General features: G+C 40.7%; 1 protein-coding gene across 12 annotated transcripts in view; it reads left to right on the top strand.

Moving 5' to 3' along the window:
* The window catches only part of RPAP2 (RNA polymerase II associated protein 2), a 129,821-nt gene that overhangs the window by 74,403 nt on the left and 30,959 nt on the right, over positions 1-24,459 (top strand). For 5 of the 12 annotated variants that reach the window (XR_011565799.1, XR_011565796.1, XR_011565797.1 and 2 more), the window contains exon 12: positions 7,966-8,115. The exons of 1 other annotated variant lie outside the window; for it this stretch is intronic. Coding sequence is in view for 6 of the 11 variants with exons in the window: in XM_019957053.2 (XP_019812612.2) it covers positions 7,966-8,107 (142 nt within the window). In the remaining 5 variants the exon portion in view is untranslated. Of the gene's footprint in view, positions 1-7,965; positions 8,116-9,861; positions 12,505-15,390; positions 16,335-24,459 lie in introns of those variants that run through there. 6 more of the 12 variants (XM_019957052.2, XM_070786110.1, XM_019957054.2 and 3 more) reach the window with 5 other exon arrangements.

The following is a 24,459-nucleotide window of genomic DNA, read 5'->3' as shown; positions in this document are numbered from 1 at the left end:
TATAGCTTTCTCTGTTGATACGAAACAAACCAGTGACTCACAGTCACAGATAACTTTCTTCTGAGGCTTAATCAAGAGTTTGTATAGCTCTAAATCTTTGGATATAAGGATTTATAAAAAGGCCACTTTTAATTAAAAATCTCTTGTTTCAGTTACCAAACTTTGAAACTCTTCCCAATTGTGTGTATAAGAATTCCTGTTAACCACATGTTGTTTGACAGCTCAGTAATAACGAATGGAGGGTACCTGTCCTAACCTGCCTTCAGACTCTCCTTTTGATGTGTAGCATATGTGGAGCAGTCAGCTAAATAAAGGTCTTATCAATAAGATGCAGTTTGACACTTCGCTTTTTTTTGCTTTTGTTGTCATGCCATTGACCATATGGTAAAGAACTAGTTATAGAAGGCTGCCTTTCTTTTCAGAATAGAGATTTGAATCAGGGGAGTTCTCATGAGAAGTTTCCTGGCTTGTTTGTGATTTATACATTTGCAGATTATGTCATTTTTGTCAAATTATATTCTCCAACATAAAGACTGTTTGTGGTAAACCATCCTTTTCGTGTCACCTTTAGAGGTTTTTATTCATCTTTAAAAGTACACAAAGGTAATAAATGGAAACATAAAAATCTTCTGTTTTTACTCACTGCCAGTCACATTTTCTATTGATTATTTTAAAGGCATTTCCTGCATAAAGCACACTGTTAAATACCAACTATGCTATATTACTATTTTATTTAAGTAGAGTAGTTATTTGGGCCCAGTTATTGTTTCCTTTGATATTCACTATTAGAAGTTGTTGGACTAGAACAGAGGTTTGAGTCCCTTTAAATTTTATATATTAAGTATATAATATATACAGATGTATATGCTAATCCTTTAAAGTATTGAAAGGAGGAGCCTGGGGACTCAATTTAACAAAAATGGGAGAGGATTTATAAGATTCTGAGGTTTTACTTCAAAGATAACTTGGATGTGAAAGATTTTACATCATGATATCTTTCTCTGAAAATGTATTTTTGTTGTGAAGTAATGAATTTGAACAGTATATTCTGGGGCATTGCATTTTAGGAAAATGAGAAGCTAGAATTAGGGATATAGCGAAGAACACCAGTCTGAATAAGGAGCAGTTAGATGGCATCTATTAGGAAATAATAAAAAGACTTGGAATTAATTGAGAACCATTTTCAAGCATATGAAGGAATAACTTTTAAGTGCTGCCTCTCCCTCCCACACACAGCCCCCACCACGTCCATATTCTGCAAGGGCCATTTACATTATATATAAGAAACAACGTCCAGGATTTAAAGCATATTAACCATTGCAACATGCTATACACATAGAGGTAAAGAATCTCCGTCCTTCAAGGTTATGGAGGTAGTTTATTAACTATCTTGTGTAAAGGGTCCAAATCACTACATTAAGAAATGATCTTGAGTCTGTTTTCTTAGATCTTCTAACTTAATGGGAGGAGACTGAAAGGGAGTATAGCTTTGCAGCTACACTCTGTTACTTGCATTGACCTAAAAAGAGTAAGAACACACCCCATTCAAGAACAGTAGTAACCAACCAGAAATACACAAAAATAATGACCTGTAGTAGTTGGACTGTAGAAATTCTAAAGTGCTCTTCCTTTTGGGCAAGTGTCATTTTCATATTTAACCTGTGGAGCTAAAATACTTTTGCTCCAGAGGAAGGCACCAGGCACCCACTTGAGGAACAGCCCCTTGCTCCACAGTTTCCTCTACAGGAATGGAGTGAATTAAAGGTACAGACCAAGCCTGCTCAGTGGCTCTCAGTCCTGCTCACCCTTGGCCAACACTGAGTTTCAGGACAAATGGAAGTAAGGAGGAGAAATGCAGAAACAAGTGGTAGATCTTGATTTAATGTTTGGCCCACCTAATGAATTTGAAGCTCATCTCACCTCCCTGATAGATACTCTGAAATATTCTAGCAGGAAGATGATACTACTCTGTGCAGGCGGGAGGAGGAGTCGAGAACATGCTTCCTCCCTCCCTTCCTCTAAAACGGAAAGGAGGAAAATATTTTGAAGAAGAAAAAATATTTCCGTAAACACAATAAATTCGTGACCTCTTAAGCCATTTCTCCTCATTAAACAATTAGTGATCACCTACAGTGTCCCCAACATGAAGGACACAGTGAATGCAGTAAATACACGAGTCACTACCCTCATGACATTCACCTTCTTTTGGATGAGAGAGAGACAGTAAACAAGCAAACAAATAATAGAACTAGAAAATAGTAAGGACTGTGAAGACAAAGTAGGCAGGTAGAGAAGGTAAACAAGACGATGGGTTTAAGATAGAAAAGGTGACATTTAAACAAAACTGAATTACATGAAGGAGTCCACCATGTAGATACTTGGGGAAAAAGCACCCCGTAGAAAGAACACAGCCAGCTCTTAAGTGAGGACAAACTAAACCTTGGCTTAATTGAGGCAACTTTGCTCAGTTTGGCTGGAGTGAAGTAAATCAAGGAAAGTTCTCTCTCCAGCTGGTAGATTTTTATGAGATATTTTTGGTTTCGTTAAGCATCTTCCATACTTTAGTGATCCAGGGGGCAGAAGATCTTTCCCAGACCAGATCTTTAATATCCTACAGCCAAATGATTGCTTTGGATTTCTCATCTCATGTTAGTTGCTCCCATCATCAGACTTACAGCATATAAAGCATTGTATTAGTGACTGAGTTATTCACTTTAAATTAAAATTGGTGCACATTAATCTACTAGTATAAGAATGTGCAAACTTTCTGTGAAGGGCCAGATTATATCTTCATCTTTGCTGGCCCAACTGTCCCAGCTGCTCAGCTCTGCTGTTGGAATACAAAAGCAGCTACAGAATACATAAATAAATGGGCATGACTGTTTTTCAATTTTATTTACAAGAGTAACAAGCAGCAGGCCAGATTTGGCCCACAGACCATCGTTTGTCCAGGACTACGTGGCTCAGTGTTAAAGAATCCACCTGCCAAAGCAGGAGTTGCAGGAGACCCTGGTTAGATCCCTGGGTCTGGAAAATCCCCTGGAGAAGGAAGTGGCAATCCACTCCAGTATTCTTGCCTGGAGAACCCCATGGACAAAGAGCCTGGCAGCCTGTAGTCCATAGGGTCACAAGGAGTCACTCACAACTAAGCACGCACATATACGCATGCATCTTGTAGTTCACTGAGAAGTGCTAGTATAGCAGCAGTTTCAGTTCTGTAATCCTTCACCAAATTATGTATTACTATTAAGGGAACAAGTCTGTGGGGAATACAAAGATGGATGAATAAATATCCCAGTTTTCCACCTTCCTGCTTGATGAGAAAAAAATATACAACTAACTATATATTTTCATTTTACTTGAAATATAAGCATATCCATGTGATAGAATGAAAAATAAAAGGTCCAGAGAAATTTGGTTTCTCCTATAAGTACTTATCAAAGAGAGTGACTTAATCAGATGTACGAGAGAGGATCGTGGTGGCAGTGTGGAGGCTGGAATGGAGTGGGAGACCACTTAGTGGCTGAGGAGGTAGTCCCAGGAGGAGAGGATTCATCTGAATTAGACAGTGAGAACAGGGGAAATGAAATGGATTCAAGAAGCACATCAGAGGAGAATCAGGAGGACTTGGTAGTTCATTGAACAAAGAACATTAAGGGTAAAGAGTTAAAAGATGACTTGAGATTTCTAATACTAGAAGTTTTTAATGAAAACGAGAAGTCAGAATTTCAGGTTTGAACAGAATGTTTTTGAGGTACCTTTTGGACATCCAAAGTGTAAAAAAAATCCCAAGAGATTTGAATCACTGATAATCAGAGCCATGAGATAGGATTTAGTGCCAAAGAGGGTCAATATGAAACCTTAGGTAAGACCTGTCATTATTAATGGGCTGGTTTTAAAAAAAATGCCAACAAGAGAGATCATAAAGGTTCAGGAGTAGGAGCAGAACTGAGATAAGAGTACCTGAAAAGCCAAAGAAGGAGAATTCTAGAAAAGGAGGAAGTGAATGAGGACATCAAATACTGCAGTCAACTGGAAAAAGAACTAAGAGGAGGCTGTCAGATGTGGCAGTGAAGAGACCATGTAAAGAATAGTTGCAGTAATAAGTCTTTGTTCATTTGTCCTTGGACCTAGTTCTAAGCACACATAGACTGTTTGCCTAGTGCTCTGTGCTTGCCGAAGCCACCTTCCATGGTCACTGCTAACAAAAGCAGATTCTGCACAGAACCCTGTCTCCAAGCTCAACGCAGTGCTCCTCTACATCAGACAGGTCCGCCCACCCAATTCAGCCAATAGTACCTATCATTAAGGTGGTGTGTACCCTAAAAAGAATCCTTGCTTTCTCAATGGCAAAAGCATCTTTGTCAATGGCAACAGCCAGCTCTTATCATTGACCAAAACCATAAAGTCTGATAAAAAGTTATGATCTTGTCTCAGATTCATCTCTGCAAACAGGCACAGAGGCCTCTCACTACACCAATGACATGGACATGGAAATCCAGCAGATATCCAGTAAGCAGTCAGTCTGGAAGAGTGCCAGTTGCTATTAAGTAATAAAACATACTAAAGTAGACAAGTCAAGGAATCTAGAAAACAAAGGTTATATATAGCTCTTATTCAACTTTAAATGTAAATTACTTTGGAGATAGAAGTAAATCATAATTCTTTTGAATGAATAAAATTACTAGTCTTCAGGGTTTAGCATCTTCCCTGACATACTATTATGACTTTATAGCTTGTCAAAACCATTCTTTTTTTTTTTTTTTGTGAGCTTGGTTTCTATGGAAAGAAAAACAATTTTTACATGACTCCCCAAAAGTAATCCACTGGGTTACTAATGTTTAGAGGTACACAGGCACTATTAGAGTATTTATTTCTTTATACCTCAGCTTATTCCAAAAAGGATTTAAGTCAAAAATTTTAGAAAGGTAATATATATTTCTTACTATATTCTGTGTTAGGGACTTGGGGGTAGGGAAGAAATCTTTTCAGATAAAGATTAAAAGGACAAGGGAATAAATAAAGGAAATCTCATTGGCTCACTTTCCGGGAGTAAAATTATGCAACAACACTTAAGGCTCAAGTGTTAAGAGAAGTCAGGAAATCCTGGCTCCAGTTGCCTAAGGATTGCTATCTGTCTGATGACTTGCTGCAGAAATCCCCAGACCCCAAAACTGCTATTACTGTCTCCTAACAGACACCAGACCTTGTATGATTTCTCCATTAGCATTTCCTTCTGCTGCTAGCTACTTTGTTGTCCTTTTAGTTCTCTAAAGCAGTTAAAACATTCTGTTTCTTCTGCATGTTCATTGAGGGCACAGTAGTGAAGGGCACAAGTGAAGATTAAATTTATATAGTATTCTATAGCCTACAAAGAATGAAAGCTTGTGTATTAGCCAGGAGTATGGGCTTTTTGAGATATATTGCCTGGGTTTCAAAGCTGTGACCTCACACTTACTATCTTTGTGACTTTGGAGAAGGTACTTCCATTTTTTTGTGCCTTTATTTCCTTACTCATAAAATGGGAACAGTATATATTTTTCAGTCATTGTGCAGTTAAAAAGAGATAATTCATACTTAGAACAAGTACACAGTAAATCTCCTAGGTAGCACATGATAAATGTTATTATCATAATTGATTTTTTAAAAACCTATTTATAGTATCCTTTTGCAATAATAACTTTTAAGGAAGTTAAGTACTATTAGCCCCATTTTATAGATACACCCTAGGGCTTCGATACTCATCTTGTGAGAAAACATAACAGATTGCTGCTCAGAGCCATGTTTTTGAGGCGTCTCAAAACAGGTCCAAGCTCATTAAGCAAAGAACGGCTGGTTGCTTAGCTGTCTGTGGCATGGGCTCAGGAACGAGATTGCATTGTTGGAAAGTTTCTCAATAATCCTGGTTTTTCTTTATGAACAAAACTTTTAGGTAAATTTGAATATATCCTTGGAGAAGGGAATGGCAACCCACTCCAGTATTCTTGCCTGGAGAATCCCATGGACAGAGGAGCCTGGTGGGCTACAGTCCATGGGGTTGCAATGAGTTGGACGCGACTGAAGCAACTTAGCACACATGCACGAACATATCCTATAATTATACAATAATATTAACCTTATAAGTTTGTTAGAGAAGTGTTACTATTCCCAAAATATTTTCTAACCAGAGTGATTGATAGAAAAATTCTCTTACAAACTCTTTCTCTATAACATTTATTATTTTCTGCTTTCATATGGGCACACAGGTTGAAAAATCTAGTAGTCAGCCTTTATTTCTAATTTGAGGAAGTTTAACATATTAATGGCACTTTGAGAAGTAATTGAGGAAACTTTGTTTTCATATATGAACCAAACTATATGTTTTCGTATAGTCTCCTTGAAAATCAGAGACATTGTTTTGGATATGTCATTACCATTTTTAAAACACACAAAAGCTAGGTTTTTGTGGAGCTGACATCTGATCTGACTGCCCTGACTTCCTGTTTTTGCCAGTGTTATCCCATCCCCAGCACCTTTGGTCTTACTGTGGGGAAGCAGCAACTTGATATTTTAAATGTTGGCATCAGCTAAGTATGAGAAAGCCGAAAGAGTTGACTTTTAGGTTCTACTTTCTCCACAGGAAAAGCTGGCCACAACTGCCTGTAAGTTCACCCAAGTGCCCAGCTTGAACTTGGCATTAGAATGCTTGGATAGAAGGATTTCCAAGTATGAACTGTCTTTGGGGAATACCTGCAGACAAGGCTCATGAAATAGGAGAACCTAGTACTCCATCCACTAGCTATAAATAAATAGAGGAGAGGTGGGTGAGGAAATCAGAAGTTTTCTTGGGTAGCTCTCTGGATTTCACTGGACAGAATCACCTCATCTCCAGTTCTTGCTAAAATACCTTCAGGAATATAGAGAGTCTACTCAAAGTCTAGGGCATCTTTGGACAGTTCTGACAAATTTTTCCTTTTGTTTCTGCTTTCTGCATGAAATGGCTAAGCAAGGAAGAAATCTGCCTCAGAAAATAACATTTCTCATTCCCACACTCACTACTGTGAAACTCCTCTGCTCTGATTTCTTGAGCTATATTGATTTAAATCAGAGTTATTTTATTTATATTTGATGTGCCCACTGGCAATGGCCAAGGTTAAATAAGCATCTGTAAGAGCTTTGTGTGGGAAGTGTAGACTGGGTGAAAAATAATTTTTTTTTTTCAAAAAGCTTTCCAGAATGTACTTGGAAAAAGGCTCTGTGAAGCATGCCCATGCTCTCTGGAGATACAAAAATTTATGAAAAGGAATGGTTTGCAGTCTTTGTGATTAGATATTGTTCACTTTTTTAAAAATCATGTTTACTAATCACTCATGAAAATTACTTCTATGACTATTATATATGTAATCAGTCTTTAGGGATAGTTACTGGAAATGGTTAGAGAAGAAAGCTTTGTTTTCCTTCTGAAGTTTTGTATTAAGTACCTTGTAAGATGCAATTTGTCTGTTCAGTATTACAAAAATAAAAATGTTTAAAAAATAAATAAAAATGATAAGGTTTCATCCAAAGGCAATCTTTTTGTTTGTTGTCTGTTTTTCAAGTGATATAACCTAAACAGTTGATACAAATTATGTTTTTTTAAGCAATTCTCAGCTCTAAGCTTCTCTACACAACCTCCTTTCCTCATGTGGAAAGACTTCATTAATGTTCTTTTCTGAGCAGAATTTTGGTAGCTTTTGCTGACATAATGACTAACATGTTTCAGATTAAGGCTTTTAAGCTTCTTTCCTTATGTAACAGTATGTTTGGTCTTTCAGTTTTTTCATGAGATTTCTCTTCAGCTTTAGTAGAAGATCCTCTCTCTGTGGATTTTGCTAAATCAGAGAGACTTCATTATTCTCAGAAAAATCCCTTCTGCCATGTTAAAGACTGGAGCCCCTTAGTCCTTGCAATTTCATGGATATGCATTTAATATTTTTGGTGTTTCAGATTGACCTCAACTCTTGGCATTCAGAAGCTTTCTCAGGAAAATGTGATGTTTACACAGTTCATGACCACCCTGCTTGAAGAATTGCATTTAAAAAATGAAGACCTTGAAAGTTTAACCATCATATTTAGAACCAGCTGTTAACCAGAATGGTGCGTTGACTTGTTTTACTTTAGTTTTTTGTTTGTTTTTTTATTTGTTGCCCGTTTGGACTCTGTTTTCATATTGGAAATTTTAAAAACCAACTAGAGACTTCCATACGTCTTCAGCTTGCTATGGTAGATTACAATATCCCTGAGTTCCCAGCTGCCCCAGTCAATTCCTGTCCACTCTTGTTACTCCGTGTCCCATCTTTTTGTTATTTTTCCTTTATAGGATACCACAGTTAGTTCTGTTTCTTACAATCCAGGAAACTCCCCACTATCAGCTTCATACTCAAATCTGGACCATCCCAGCCTGCATGTCCCATCTGATAAGTTTTTGCCAAGGAAGTAGCAGTTTACTTCAACCAAATACTGCAATGATCTTTGAGAATATCCTCACCCTACTTCCCTCTTCAGCCCAGCCAATACCTTAGTCATCTCATGTACAGATAAGCTTGTGAGTTTAAAAGTCTAGCTTTGTTGATTCCTGACCCTGTTCCCAGATACATAGCCCTCTTCTACTATCCCACGTTTCTGTCTCTGCCCATATGAATGTCCCTTCCCTTATCCACAACTTTCCGTCTCTTCTTCCCTTTACTTTCTATTTCACATACTCTGAAGTGCTCAGATAGGTATTAAGTTAATGTTATGATTAAAGGAAATTCATTCTAAACCATGAATGAGATCCCCTTATGGAGCATTTCCTTTTTTTAAAGTTTTCAAATATTTTTTAAATTATAAAAGTAATACAAGCTTGTCAAAATTAAACAATACAGAACTGTGTGTATAATTTTGAAAAGCAAAATTCCCCCCTCACTTCTATCTCAAATCTTGTCTCCTCCCAGAAGCACACTACAGATTGATATCATTTTACATTTTGATACTTGAAATTTTGTTAAAAAAAACTCTATGAAGCAAATCTTTGAATATATGACAAGGATATTTGAGAGGTATATTTTGGCAGACAAGAAAGAATGCCATTATCCTTTCATTGAACCTCCTAGAAAATAGAACATAAGGACTTAGCACTGTTACTGCCTCCAGACTTAAACCTAGTGACCAGTTCATGCAACCCTGCTCCCCTGAGAACCCTCTAAAGCAAAGGCTTTTATTTAGGCAGTGAACTCAGCTTGGCTAGTGGAAGCAGCACTTCAAACGCCCTTCTAAGAATAGAGTAAGTTTTGAGTTTCGTTTTTTTGTTTGTTTTATTGAGCTTCAGGTACAGAATATTGAATTAATCATACCCCTCAATTCATGATATCCTATGTCCATTGGTTGAAAGGTTGCTTTTCCGGATAGACTAAGAACAAAGTATGCCTAACCTGATGTCCTTGCAGATCTGCTTTAATGAATATGTATCAATTAAGAACCCTTTTAAATTAGCATATTTAATGCTTGTATATGAACAAATGGTGTTAAAGTTTTTTTAAGGAATCCAGGCCCTGGCAATGAAAGTGCTGAGTCCTGACAGAGAATTCCCTAAACAGTAGATGTTTTAAGTGGACTTAATAGTTGCCCTGTGATCAGTGTTGTTGTTGTTGTTGTCTTTACATTGTTTATTTGTGTAAGTAATTAAAGGTGAATCTTTGCCCAGACTTCCTCAATATTATAAGGGATACTGAATGAATGAGGCCTTATTGTATAATTTTCCATATGAGAAATGAAGATGGTTGTGAATGGGTAGGTGGGGGGTTTTCTGTTTGTATATTTGTAAACCTTAAGTTCACAAAATTATTTGTGTACAATGTCTTATAGCCTTTGCAAGATTAGATTACTACTAGCTGCTGCTGCTAAGTCACTTCAGTCGTGTCAGACTCTGTGCGACCCCATAGACGGCAGCCCACCTCCCCCGTCCCTGGGATCCTCCAGGCAAGAACACTGGCGTGGGTTGCCATTTCCTTCTCCAATGCATGAAAGTGAAAAGTGAAAGGGAAGTCGCTCAGTCGTGTCCGACTCTTAGCGACCCCATGGACTGCAGCCCACCAGGCCCCCCGTCCCTGGGCTCCTCCGGGCAGGAGCACTGGAGTGGGTGCCATCGCCTTCTCTGTACTACTAGCTAGTATATGTTAATGTGCTTTCAGTTACAAATAACAGAAAAAAAAAGCTCAAACTAACTTTTTTATGATAGTATCTTTTGCTGCTTAACAAATTATTATAAAAGTAAGTGGCTTAAAACAACAAACTTTTTTTTTTAATGTGTTTCTGGGAGTCAGGAATCTGGGCACAATTTAGCTTAGGGCCTCTGCTTCAGTCTCTCATGAGGTTGTATTAAAGCTCCCTGACAGGGCTGCAGTGTCATCTGAAGGCTCAAGTAGAGAAAGAAGTCCTTCTAAGCTCACTCATGTGGTTATTGGCAGGACTTAGTTCTTCTCGGGCTGAACTTAGGGCCTCAGTTTCTCGCTCTTTGTTGTCTATAGAGACCTCTCCCAGTTCCTTGCCATATGGACCACTCCATAGTGGCCCACAGCTCGACATGTGGCTTCCCCAAGAGTGAGCAAGTGAGAGGAAATGCAAGATGAAAGCCACAGTCCTTTTGTACCTAGTCTCAGAAGTAACATCCATCACTTTTTCTGTATCCTGTGACTAGTTAGAAACGAATCACTAGGTTCGGCCCACATTGAAGGTGAGTGGGTTGTATAAGGGAATGAATACCAGAAGGCAGAGGTCACTGGGGGCCATTTTACAATCTACCAGAGGCGGCAGAATCATTCAGTAGTTCTCAGTTTTATGGCAGATCACACTGTCCTAGTGAGAGTCTTCAACTTTTCGCACTAATTGAGGGCTCTTCTGAACTAATCCACGTGGCTATGAAATGCTATGAGCTTAACCCAGTAATTCTAGCAAGGAATAGGAGAGAGATTTTCTTATTGACCTAGATCAGGGTCTACTCCTCGAACCAAGTATGAATTACCCAAACCGTTATTGCTTCATAATGGGGGGAAGTGGAATGTATATTGGAAAGACAACACAGTGTTCCCCAAAACTGGTGAGAATACTTTAGGTGTTTTATTCAAGTGTCATTTTTCCTTCCCAGGTATATTCCATGAAGACCGAATAGATGAGCTTCCATTCACCATCTCTGGAATTCTAGCCACAATAATTGTATAGCTAGAGTTACTTATTACCCACTCCAGTGTTCTTGCCTGGAGAATCCCAGGGACGGGGGACCCTGGTGGGCTGCTGTCTATGGGGTCGCACAGAGTAGTCGGACACGACTGAAGTGACTTAGCAGCAGAGCTACTTATTAGTTATCACCGGACAGAGTGACTTCCACAGATAGAGAACCATTATCCCAACAAGGATAACCAAATCCTTGCATCCTAGGTATAAGACATAGTATTTTTATTTATATGAAAATAAAAGTTGAAATAAATAGAAACTTGAATATTTGAGAAAATATAACAAGCTGTAATTTTTCTGGATGATACCAGTTGTATTATCAGTTGACTAGAAAATTGAGAGAAGTCCCATTTTAGTTTCATAGTTGAACTCTAGATTCTAAAGAACACAGTAAAGAATGAGGTCAATAAATACAATTTAAGGCTTTTTGGTAGTCTAGTCTTTATTCTTTTAAAGAAGCTTGCTATTCTACAAAGTGGTCCTGAGCAATGTACACCTGAAACAACTTACGTAATACTGCATTGGCCATAATGTTTGTTCAGCTTTTTTATACAATGTTACGGTAAACCCCAAACTTTTTGGCCAACCCAATAGGAAAAAAAGTAAATTGACAAACCAGACTGGGTAAATATTTCCAAATCATATTTGATAAACAGCTTATATCCAGATTCAGTTCAGTTCAGTCGCTCAGTTGTGTCCGACTCTGCGACCCCATGAATCGCAGCACGCCAGGCCTCCCTGTCCATCACCAACTCCCGGAGTTCACTCAGACTCACGCCCATTGAGTCAGTGATGCCATCCAGCCATCTCATCCTCTGTCGTCCCCTTCTCCTCCTGCCCCCAAGCCCTCCCAGCATCAGAGTCTTTTCCAATGAGTCAACTCTTCACATGAGGTCGCCAAAGTACTGGAGCTTCAGCTTTAGCATCATTCCTTCCAAAGAAATCCCAGGGCTGATCTCCTTCAGAATGGACTGGTTGGATCTCCTTGCAGTCCAAGGGACTCTCAAGAGTCTTCTCCAACACCACAGTTCAAAAGCATCAGTTCTTCGGTGCTCAGCTTTCTTCACAGTCCAACTCTCACATCCATACATGACCACTGGAAAAACCATAGCCTTGACTAGATGGACCTTTGTTAGCAAAGTAATGTCTCTGCTTTTGAATATGCTATCTAGGTTGGTCATAACTTTCCTTCCAAGGAGTAAGCGTCTTTTAATTTCATGGCTGCAGTCACCATCTGCAGTGATTTGGGAGCCCAAAAAAATAAAGTCTGACACTGTTTCCACTGTTTCCCCGTCTATTTGCCATGAAGTGGTGGGACCAGATGCCATGATCTTAGTTTTCTGAATGTTGAGCTTTAAGCCAACTTTTTCACTCTCCTCTTTCACTTTCATCAAGAGGCTTTTTATTTTTAGTTCCTCTTCACTTTCTGCCATAAGGGTGGTATCGTGTTATGCTTGGTGAAATAAATCAGAAAGACATTCATCACTTATATGAAGGATCTAAAAAAACAAATGTATATAACTAGAGAAACAGATTCACGGATACAGAGACAAACTAGTGGTTACCGGTGAGAAGAAGGAAGATAGGAGGGGAAAAGTAAAGGTAGGGGATTAAGAGGTACAAACTACACCGTGTCTAAAATAAGGTACAGGGACGTATTGTATAGGAAAATATAGCCATTATTTTATTAACTTTAAATATAGTATTATCTATAACAGTATTGAATTACTATGTTGTATACCTGAGACCAATATTGTAAATAAACTATACTTCAATTAAAAATAAAATGAAGTAACATTTCACATTACTAAATAATTTAATTTGCTGTATACTCTTGAGAGTCCCTCGGACTTCAAGGAGATCAAACCAGTCAATCCAAAAGGAAATTAACCATGAATATTCACTGAATACTGGTAAAGCTGAAGCTCCAATACTTTGGCCACTTGATGCAGAGAGCCAACTCACTGGAAAAGACCCTGATACTGGGAAAGATTGAAGGCAAAGGCGAAGGGGGCAACAGGATGAGATGGTTGGATGGCATCACTGACTTAATGGACATGAATTTGACCAAACTCTGGGAGATAGGGAAGGACAGAGGAGCCTGGCATGCTGCAGTCCATGGGGTTGCAAAGAGTTGGACATGACTTGGTGACTGAACAACAGCATATATTATTTACAAGAACTTACTCAGCAAAATAATCAATTATGACTCCACTGAAATACTGCAGTGTATGAACACATTTTCTATGCATTTAAACACATGATACTATTTTTATAAATTTGTTAATTCAGATAAAGCTAAAATTGCAGAATAAATGTCACTTATACCACAGTTTTTTAAAATAAATTTTGAAAAATCATACCTGAAAGGGCCCTTCCCTCTAACCTATTAGTGGCAGCTCTCCAGGATAAAGAGGAGAAGCAGCTGCTGTATCCCACTGCTTCCCTCCCTGGGCCCAGAAACACCTCTTTAGTTATCTCCCACACCCTGCAGGTCTAGGGCCTCAGGTGAAGGGCCAGTAGCTCACCAGAAACAGAAACCAAGTGGACTGATGCCCAAATGGACCACTACTGCTTCTGCCATGTGTATGTTAACTTGGGAACACCTGAGTAGGATTCAGTTTATGGAGCCCACCAGGCTCCTCTGTCCATGAGATTTCCCAGGCGAGAATACTGGAGTAGGTTGCCATTTCCTTCTCCAAGGGATCTTCCCAACCTGGGGATCAAATCCAGATCCTCCTGCATCTCAGGCAGATTCTTTAAGGTAAGCAAGTGCTCAAAAACCAAAAGAAGGTATGTCAAAGAGACACAGAAACCAACCTGAAAGCTCCCAGTGGCCAATGCCATGATAATTCCAACAATGAAATAATAACAATATAGTACTGAATCGTGACCCAAAGTATAAAAGAAATATACATACTGATATAAGTGATTGAAAAATAAATGAGGTAGAAGAGACACATCTTCCTTACAGAAGAACTCCAAGTAATATATAAGGAGTCCTTCTGTACTACCCAGAGAGGGATCCATATGGCATTGTCCTCTATCCCCATATCTTAAAGGGAAATTTTCATGATGTGTACAGTTCTCGGTGTCCTGTATATGAAAGAGGAGGATGTCCTCAAATTCCTAGCAGCAGGAACCCACGTAAGTGGTACAAACCTTGACTTCCAAGTGGAACATTGCATGTACAAAAGGCAAAGTGATGGCATCTATATCAGGAATGTAAAGACGACTTGGGAGAGGCTGACAGTTCATGCCATTGTTACCATTGAAAAACTGGTTGATGTGACTGTCGTCATCCTTCAGGGAAACTGGCCAGCAGACTTCACTGAAGTTTGTTGCTGCCGCCACTGGAGCTACTCCCCAGGTACTTCACTCCTGGAACGTACACTAATCAGATCCAGACAGCTTCTGGGAGCCTCATTTTTCTGGTGATATTACCCTAGGGCTTACCACCAGCCTCTTATATTAGCCTGTCTACCATCACTTTGTGTAACACATTCTCCTTTTTGCTGTGTGGACACTCATCCCCTGCAGTGACAAGGGAGCTCACTCAGTAGGCCTGATGTAGTGGATACTGGTCTGGGAAGTGTTCTGCACAGTCTTAGTGATCACACAGGTCATGTCTGATCTCTACTTAGAGATCCTGAGAAGACTGAAAAAGAAGAGCAAGGCATGCTCAAAAGGCTGTGACTGGAGGCATTTCCAAGCAAATGAACTGCTCTAGCTACTGAGTTCATTGTAGCCTGAGGTTACAGGCTAGCCTGAAGACAGGCTGGTGTCCTCTGTGCCTATTCAGTTGCTGCCTGCAGAACACTGGAGTGCTCAGCCTGCCACTGAAGGCTGGTCTGAAGCTCCCCCTAGTCAGGCCACTGAATGGGTGGGAACAATTACTGGGTGGTCTTAAGCTGTTCTTCCATAGGCTCTTAAACTGAAAACAGAGATAAGGTTGTCAGAAAAGAATCAGTTTTGAAACAAATAAATGAATAAAACTATATGTATGGACTTCCCTGGTGGTCCAGTGGTTAAGAATCCACTTTCTAGGGGCTTTCCTGTTGGCTCAGTGATAAAGAATCTGCCTGCCAATGCAGGAGAAACAGGTTCATTCCTGATCCAGGAAGATACCACATGCCACTGAACAGCTAATTCTGTGTGCTACAGGTACTGAGCCTGTGCTTTAGAGCCTGGGAGCCACAATTACTGAAGCCCATGCTCCGCAATAAGAGAAGCCACCATAGTGAGAAGCCTACACACCACAACTGGAAAGTAGCCACGACTCGCCACGACTAGAAGAAATCCTGAGCAGCAGCAAAGACTCAGCACTGCCAAAAATAAAATGCTTTAATTTTTTTAAAAAAAGAATCTACCTTCTAATGCAGGGGGCGCAGATTCCATCTCTGGCTGGTGAACTAACAGCCCACGTGCCACAGGGCAGCTAAGTCCACTTGCCACAACTAGAGAAGCCTGCACACCACAGTGAAGACCCAAGACAGCCAGAAAAAAAAAACACATAGATACTGTGCCTTCCAGGAGGTAGAGGCAGATATTCTTAAACTCAGTGACTTGCTCCCAGTGAACAGCACAGGGCAAGGAAGAACACCTTTCCCAAATGATGAAAGCTCACATCCTCAGTGATGCCGTGTGCATGTGTCACCCTGATACATATGATGAAAAGGGTGCTTCACCTCTGTGGCATTCTTCCCCTAAAAACATAACCTCAGTCTAACCATGGGAAAAGACAAATCAAGTTTGGAGGACATTTCTGCAGGAAATTTTGTGAGTACCTCAAGACTGTCATGAAAAACAAGGAAAGAATGAAATATTGTCACATCCTAGGGGAGCCATGTAAACCAAATGCAGCGTCGTGTCGTAGTCTGAGTCAGAACAGGAAGAGGACATTAATGGAAAAACTGGTGAAATCCAAATAGAGTCTGAAGTTTAATTAATAGCAATAAACCAAGGCAGTTGTTAATTTTAACAAATGTATCATGGTAATGTAAATGTAAACAGTGGGGGAATTTGGGTAAGGGATAAACAGGAACTCTTTGTCACTTTCTAGAAATCTAAAATTATTTCAAAATAAAAAGTTTATTTTTTAAAAAGTACTAACTGGATATGAGAAGGGATGGAAAGATGAGACCGTCACTGCCCTCAGAATCTTCAGCCTGCCTGTAGAAGAGGCAGTTCAGTTCAGTCGCTCAGTCGTGTCCGACTCTTTGCAACCCCGTGGACTGCAGCACGCCAGGCCTCCCTGTCCATTACCACTCCTGGAGTTTACCCAAACTCATGTCCATTGGGTCGGTGATGCCATCCAACCATCTCATCCTCTGTCGTCCCCTTCTCCTCCCGCCCTCAATCTTTCCCAGCATCAGGGTCTTTCAAATGAGTCAGCTCTTCACATCAGGTGTCATTTTTTGAGATTGAATCCAAGTACTGCATTTCCGACTCTTTTGTTGACTATGATGGGAGAGGCAAGACTACGGTAAATGCACTGAAGAGGAACATCCATCCTAGCTTGCCTGGGATAGTCCCGAGTATATAACTGTAAGTTCAGCATCATCATTAATTACAAGTACCCTCTTTTATTTCCAAAAGTATTCTGATTTAGACATTAAATTATATGATATTACCACCTAAAAGGCACAGGGTATGCTGTGGGGGTCAGAGATAGGAGGGGACATTTGTGATGGCATGGAAGAATGGATGGGAGTTATGAAGTGGAGAGAGATGTCAGAGAGCTAGGAGGGGAGGGAGGGTATGGTCCAGGCAGGGGCAGCTTCAAGAAGAAAGTCCCTGAGGTAGGTAAGACCCAGGGTGTGTTCTTCTCAAGACAAAGACATCTGAAATTAGAGAAAACTGAGGAAAATGGCAAACATGATTAAAAAGAAAGGATCAACTAGAGTTTTGGTTCAGTTCAGTTCAGTCACTCAGTCGTGTCCGACTCTTGGCAACCCCACGGACTGCAGCACACCAGCCTCCCTGTCCATCACCAAATCCCTCAGCCTACTCAAACTCATGTCCATCACATCAGTGACGCCACCCAACCATCTCATCCTCTGTCGTCCCCTTCTGCTCCTGCCTTCAATCCTTCCCAGCATCAGGATCTTTTCCAATGAGTTGGTTCTTCACATCAGGTGGCCGAAGTATTTCGGTGGAGTTTCAGCTTCAGCATCAGTCATTCCAATGAATATTCAGGACTGATTTCCTTTAGGAGAGACTGGTTGGATCCCCTTGCAGTCCAAGGGACTCTCAAGAGTCTTCTTCAACACCACAGGTCAAAAACATAAATTCTTAGGTGCTCAGCTTTCTTTAGTCCAACTCTCACATCCATACATGACTACTGGAAAAACCATAGCTTTGACTAGACAGGACTTTGTTGGTAAAGTAATGTCTCTGCTTTTTAATATGCTGTCTAGGTTGGTCATAGGTTTTCTTCCAAGGAGCAAGCGTCTTTTAATTTCATGGTTGCAGTCACCATCTGCAGTGATTTTGGAGCCCAAAAAAATAAAGTCAGGCTCTGTTTCCACTGTTTCCCCATCTATTTCCCATGAAGTGATGGGGCCATGAATTGGACATGGAACAACAGACTGGTTCCAAATAGGAAAAGGAGTATGTCATGAGAAACGCTGGGCTGGAAGAAGCACAAGCTGGAATCAAGATTGCCAGGAGAAATCTCAATAACCTCAGATATGCAGATGACACCACCCTTATGGCAGAAAGTGAAGAGGAACTAAAAAGCCTCTTGATGAAAGTGAAAGAGAGTGAAAAAGTTGGCTTAAAGCTCAACATTCAGAAAACTAAGATCATGGCATCTGGTCCCATCACTTCATGGGAAATAGATGGGGAAACAGTGGAAACTGTCAGACTTTATTTTTCTGGGCTCCAAAATCACTGCAGATGGTGACTGCAGCCATGAAATTAAAAGACGCTTACTCCTTGGAAGGAAAGTTATGACCAACCTAGATAGCATATTCAAAAGCAGAGACATTACTTTGCCAACAAAGGTCCATCTAGTCAAGTTTTTTGACTAAACCAAGTCAGTCTAGTCTGGTTTTTCCAGTGGTCATGTATGGATGTGAGAGTTGGACTGTGAAGAAAGCTGAGCACCGAAGAATTGATGCTTTTGAACTGTAGTGTTGGAGAAGACTCTTGAGAGTCCCCTGGACTGCAAGGAGATCCAACCAGTCCATTCTAAAGGAGATCAGTCCTGGGTGTTCATTGGAAGGACTGATGCAAAAGCTGGAACTCCAAAACTTTGGCCACCTCATGCAAAGAGTTGACTCATTGGAAAAGACCCTGATGCTGGGAGGGACTGGGGGCAGGAGGAGAAGGGGACAACAGAGGATGAGATGGCTGGATGACATCACAACTCGATGGACATGAGTTTGAGTGAACTCCAGGAGTTGGTGATGGAGAGGGTGGCCTGGCGTGCTGCAATTCGTGGGGTCACAAAGAGTCGGACACGAATGAGCGACTGAACTGAACTGAGCTGAAGGGGACCAGATGCTACGATCTTAGTTTTCTGAATGTTGAGCTTTAGGTCTAATCAAGGCTATGGTTTTTCCAGTAGTCATGTATGGATGTGAGAGTTGGACTGTGAAGAAAGCTGAGTGCCAAAGAATTGATACTTTTGAACTGTGGTGTTGGAGAAGACTCTTGAGAGTCCCATGGACTGCAAGGAGATCCAACCAGTCCATTCTGAAGGAGATCAGCCCTGGGTTTTCTCTGGAAGGAATGATGCTAAAGCTGAAACTCCAGTACTTTGGCCACCTCATGGGAAGAGCTGACTCATTAGAAAAGACTCTGATTCTGGGAGGGATTGGGGGCAGGAGGAGAAGGGGACGACAGAGGATGAGACAGCTGGATGGCATCACTGACTCGATGGACATGAGTTTGAGTGAACTCCAGGAGTTGGTGATGGACAGGGAGGCCTGGTGTGCTGCAGTTCATGGGGTCGCAACGAGTCGGACACGACTAGGCAACTGAACTGAACTGAAGCCAATTTTTTCACTCCTCTTTCACTTTCATCAAGAGGCTGTTCAGTTCTCCTTCGCTTTCTGCCATGAGTGTGCTCATTTGTATACCTGAGGTTATTGGTATTTCTCCTGGCAATCTTGATCCCAACTTGTGCTTCATCCAGCCTGGCATTTCCCATGATGTACTCTGCATATAAGTTAAATAAGCAGATTGATAAAATACACCCTTGATGTATTCCTTTCCTGATTTGGAACCAGTCTGTTGTTTCATGTCCAGTTCTAACTGTTGCTTCTTGACCTGAATACAGATTTCTCAGGAAGCAGGTCAGGCGGTCTGGTATTCCCATCTCTTGAAGAATTTTCCAGTTTGTTGTGATCCACACAGTCAAAGGTTTGGCATAGTCAATAAAGCTGAAATAGATGTTTTTCTGAAACTCTTGCTTTTTTGATGATCCAGCGGATGTTGGCAATTTGATCTCTGGTTCCTCAGCCTTTTCTAAATCCAGCTTGAACATCTGGAAGTTCACGGTTCACCTACTGTTGAAGCCTGGCTTGGAGAATTTTGAGCATTACTTTGTTTAGCGTGTGAGGTGAGTGCAGTTGTGCGCTAGTTTGAACATTCTTTGGCATTGCCTTTCTTTAGGATTAGAATGAAAACTGACCTTTTCCAGTCCCGTGGCCACTGCTGAGTTTTCCAGATTTGCTGGCATATTGAGTGCAGCACTTTCACAGCATCATCTTTTAGGATTTGGAATAGCTCAACTGGAATTCCATGACCTCCACTAGCTTTGTTTGTAGTGATGCTTCCTAAGGCCCACTTGACTTCGCATTCCAGGATGTCTGGCTCTAGGTGAGTAATCATACTATCATAGTTATCTGCGTCATGAAGATCTTTTTTGGATCAGATCAGATCAGATCAGGTCGCTCAGTTGTGTCCAACTCTTTGTGACCCCATGAATCGCAGCACTCCAGGCCACCCTGTCCATCACCAACTCCCGGAGTTCACTCAGACTCATGTCCATCGAGTCAGTGATGCCATCCAGCCATCTCATCCTCTGTTGTCCCCTTCTTCTCTTGCCCCCAACCCCTCCCAGCATCAGAGTCTTTTAGTATAGTTCTGTGTATTCTTGCTACATCTCCTTAATAACTTCTGCTTCTGTTAGGTCCATACCATTTCTGTCCTTTATTGTGCTCATCTTTGCATGAAATGTTCCCCTGGTATCTCTAATTTTCTTGAAGACATCTCTAGTCTTTCCCATTCTATTGTTTTCCTCTATATCTTTGCATTGATCACTGAGAAAGGCTTTCTTATCTCTCCTTGCTATTCTTTGAACTCTGCATTCAAATGGGTATATCTTTCTTTTCTCCTTTGCCTTTCGCTTCTCTTCTTCTCTTAGTTATTTGTTAAGGCCTCATCAGACAACCATTTTCCCTTTTTCATTTGTGTTTCTTTTTCTTGGGGATGGTCTTGATCACTGCCTCCTGTACAATGTCACGAACCTCTATTTATAGTTCTTCAGGCACTCTTGTCAGATCTAATCCCTTGAATCTATTTGTCATTTCCACTGTATAATCATAAGGGATTTAATTTAGGTCATACCTGAATGGCCTAGTGATTGTCCTACTTTCTTCAATTTAAGTCTGAATTTGGCAATAAGCAGTTCATGATCTAAGCCACAGTCAGCTCCTGGTCTTGTTTTTGCTGACTGTATAGAGCTTCTCCATCTTTGGCTGCAGAGAATATAATCAATCTGATTTTGGTATTGACCATCTGGTGATGTCCATGTGTAGAGTCTTCTCTTGTGTTGTTGGAAGAGGGTGTGTGCTATGACCAGTGCGTTCTCTTGGCAAAACTCTATCAGCCTTTGACCTGCTTCTTTTTGTACTCCAAGGCCAAATTTGCCTGTTAGTCCAGGTAACTTGACTTCCTACTTTTGCATTCCAGTTCCCTATAATTAAGAGGACAAATTTTTGGGTGTTAGTCTAGAAGGTCTTGTAGGTCTTCATAGAACCATTCAACTTAACTTCTTCAGCATTACTGGTCCAGCCATAGACTTGGATTGCTGTGATATTGAATGATTTGCCTTGGAAACAGAGATCATTCTGTCGTTTTTGAGATTGCATCTGACTACTGCATTTCAGACTCTTTTGTTGAGTATGATGGCTACTCCATTTCTTCTAAGGGATTCTTGCCCACAGTAGTAAATATATAATGGTCATCTGAGTTAAATTCACCCATTCCAGACCATTTTAGTTCACTGATTCCTAAAATGTTGATGTTCAGTCTTGCCATCTTGTTTGACAACTTCTAATTTGCCTTGATTCATGGAACTAACATTCCAGGTTCCTATGCAGTATTGCTCTTTACAGCATCGGACCTTGTTTCCATCACCCATCACATCCACAGCTGGGTGGTGTTTTTGCTTTTGCTCCGTGTCTTCATTCTTTCTGGAGTTATTTCTCTACTCTTCTCCAGTAGCATATTGGACATCTACCAGCCTGGGGAGTTCATTTTTCAGTGTCATAGCTTTTTGCTTTTTCATACTGTTCATGGGGTTCTCTAGGCAAGAATACTGAAGTGGTTTGCCATTCACTCTCCAGTGGACCATGTTTTGTCAGAACTCTCCACCATGACCCATCCAGGCTAAATGAATTAGAACTTTATTGGGGCAGTAATTTATTTTCAAGCACACAGGAGGGAAAGTGAGCAAACCACCCTAAAATGAAAAACTTAAAAATTAATTTTCTTAAGAAAGATCCTTTTTTTGCCCTTATATATCTATTCTTTGCCTAACTTTTCCTGTACTCTCTCTAGGCCCTTCGATACACACTGAGTTCCAGCTCACCTAAGCTAACTCTAAAATGCATTGTGAGACCTCTCTAAACACTGGTATTGCCATTTACTAAGCTCTCAACTGATACAAGATTTAGCAGCTGCTTCCCTAGGCCTTGGGTGTCTGACCCCATCTGTAGTTCAGTCATGTGCTCTGCTGACTCAGAGCACACACTGGTCTTCTCTCCAGAACACTACTCCTTCACCCCATGTGGCATTCTTCATTATTGAAGTGTTACTTCAATAAGGCATAACCCCCAGGTTTTCATATGAACTCTGAATTTCAAAGAACAGAAAGGAATATTTTACAAAATCCCTGTTGCTCTTTCAGGGAAAATTTTTATTCTCAATAGCTTTTACTCTGAAAAGTAAACAGTATGATTCAGTTTCACTTTCTATTTAAGTACTTCAGCAACTAGCCCATATGCTGTTATATTCAGGCAATGGTGACTTTAAAAAAAAAAATCTTTCCATTTGAATAATTCCCTTCCCTTCGTATACTCAAACACTTAAAATCCTCACTAGGCTTAATATTTTAGTGGAATCTCTATAAGGTATTATTTAGCATCTTCTGCTTATGGTCATGTCCAAATACTAGGTAATCTTCCTACTCATTAGGGAACAGGATCCATTCTCTATAAAGATTTACCTAAACTCAAGGAAAGTGATACCACTTAGAAGTTTGAAAATCTTCAAGAGTTTCACATTATAAGCCTGGCAGAAAAAAAGGAGGAAGGATGTCTAGAAGGCCACCTCTGTTGGGCTGAAGGTGGAGTGAGGAGCAGGGGTGACTTTCATCTGAAATGTGCCTAGAAAGGGCTGAATGAGGTTTAAACAGGCTCCTGGGGGCCTCTGAGGTGGAACTGGGTCACAGTACCTTAGCTGAAAGCAGGGGCACCAAGCTCTTCGCTCTCAGTGAGCCTGCCTCGCCTCTGGTGGACCTATGGAGAAAAGCCTGGTCAAGGTGCTAGTTTTCAGTTTGCTTCCCAGCACCTCTGCACTCATAACTAAAGCAAAGGAGAATATTGCATGACTTCAGAAGAAAGTCAGCCACCTTGCAACATCTTCAGGAAATTCTGCACTCCCCTAGGGCTTGCAAAACTCCCTGTGTCTTGCAGACCAAAGGCAAGATCTCAGTCGCCTAGCTCTAGTTTGCATAATTAAAGAAAGTGGAAGCTGGTTATTTTCTGGGTGACCCTTGACTCAACCAAGCTCACAGAGCCTATCACAAAAGTAAGACAGCATAAATTGAAGTGCTGTAGCAGTGAAAACTTTTATTATTTAGATGGGCAGGAAAAGCCAGGTCCCTGGATGGATACCCATCCGAGCCCTGACCTGCTAGAGTCATACAGCCAAGACAGTGTTCACTTAACTATAATGTTATTCGAGTTGGCATACAAACAACAATAAAATTTCATATCATAATTTGTAAGACATTTCAGAGAAACAGTATACTAATATCTTCTATTATACTACCTATCTCCATTTTTTTATATGGAAAGCATAGCCAGTGATTTGTTAACTCCCTCCCTCCCACATTCTTACCTCTTTATTTTCTTTCTCCCATTATCCTATTAACATATTATCCATCTTTCGGGGGAAAAATTAAAACTGAATTTTAAAACTGTATTCAATATGGCCACATGGTAGGGGAGAGAGTCCACCTTCAGAAGTCAAGCAACTCTACCTCTTTTCTGTATCGGCATCCAGATAGATTTCCTTTGCAAGAGTCTTGAAACTCTGGGAAAGGATATGAAAAGCGCTGCTGCTGCTGCTAAGTCACCTTCAGTCATGTCTGACTCTGTGCGACCCCATAGACCCCAGCCCACCAGGCTCCTCTGTCCCCGGATTCTCCAGGCAAGAATACTGGAGTGGGTTGATAAGCACTGGGCTGGTCTAAATCCCTGACTGTAAGAAAGCACAGACTAAGACCCCGAGTTGACACAAGTTCAAGCCACTTTTAGCAGAGAGATTGCTAGAAACCAGGTTTCAAACTCATAGTCTATGGCAACAAAAAAGTTCAATGAGCTTTGAAGAGAGAGAGAGGAGCACAAAACAGGACTCTCTTAATCAAAACCCACCTGGGATCAGGGCAGCCGCCCTGTCTGGGTGAGCTAAACTGAGATTCCTCCACCTCCACCCCCACTTCCGTTTTAGAACAAGGGTCACTGCCACAAAGAGAGCTGAACTTGTAGACAGGGTTTGGATTTGAGTCAGAACAATTTGGTTTTAAGGCTCAGAAATTTTTGTTTGAAGCGTCCACGCTTGGTTAGAGGTTAAAAGATCATAGGGCCACCCAGCAGTCCTTGGTTTTCTAGAGTTTGGGAAAACAGCTCAGTTGCATTAGAAATTTCTCAGGGAAGACCTCTAGGACAGAGAAGGAATATTTACTAAGTGGAAGAAGCATTTGCTGAAGATCTT

Source organism: Bos indicus, chromosome 3 (assembly GCF_029378745.1).
Source record: "Bos indicus isolate NIAB-ARS_2022 breed Sahiwal x Tharparkar chromosome 3, NIAB-ARS_B.indTharparkar_mat_pri_1.0, whole genome shotgun sequence".
NCBI classification, from domain to species: Eukaryota; Metazoa; Chordata; class Mammalia; order Artiodactyla; family Bovidae; genus Bos; species Bos indicus.
This window is presented reverse-complemented; position numbering and strand designations above follow the sequence as displayed.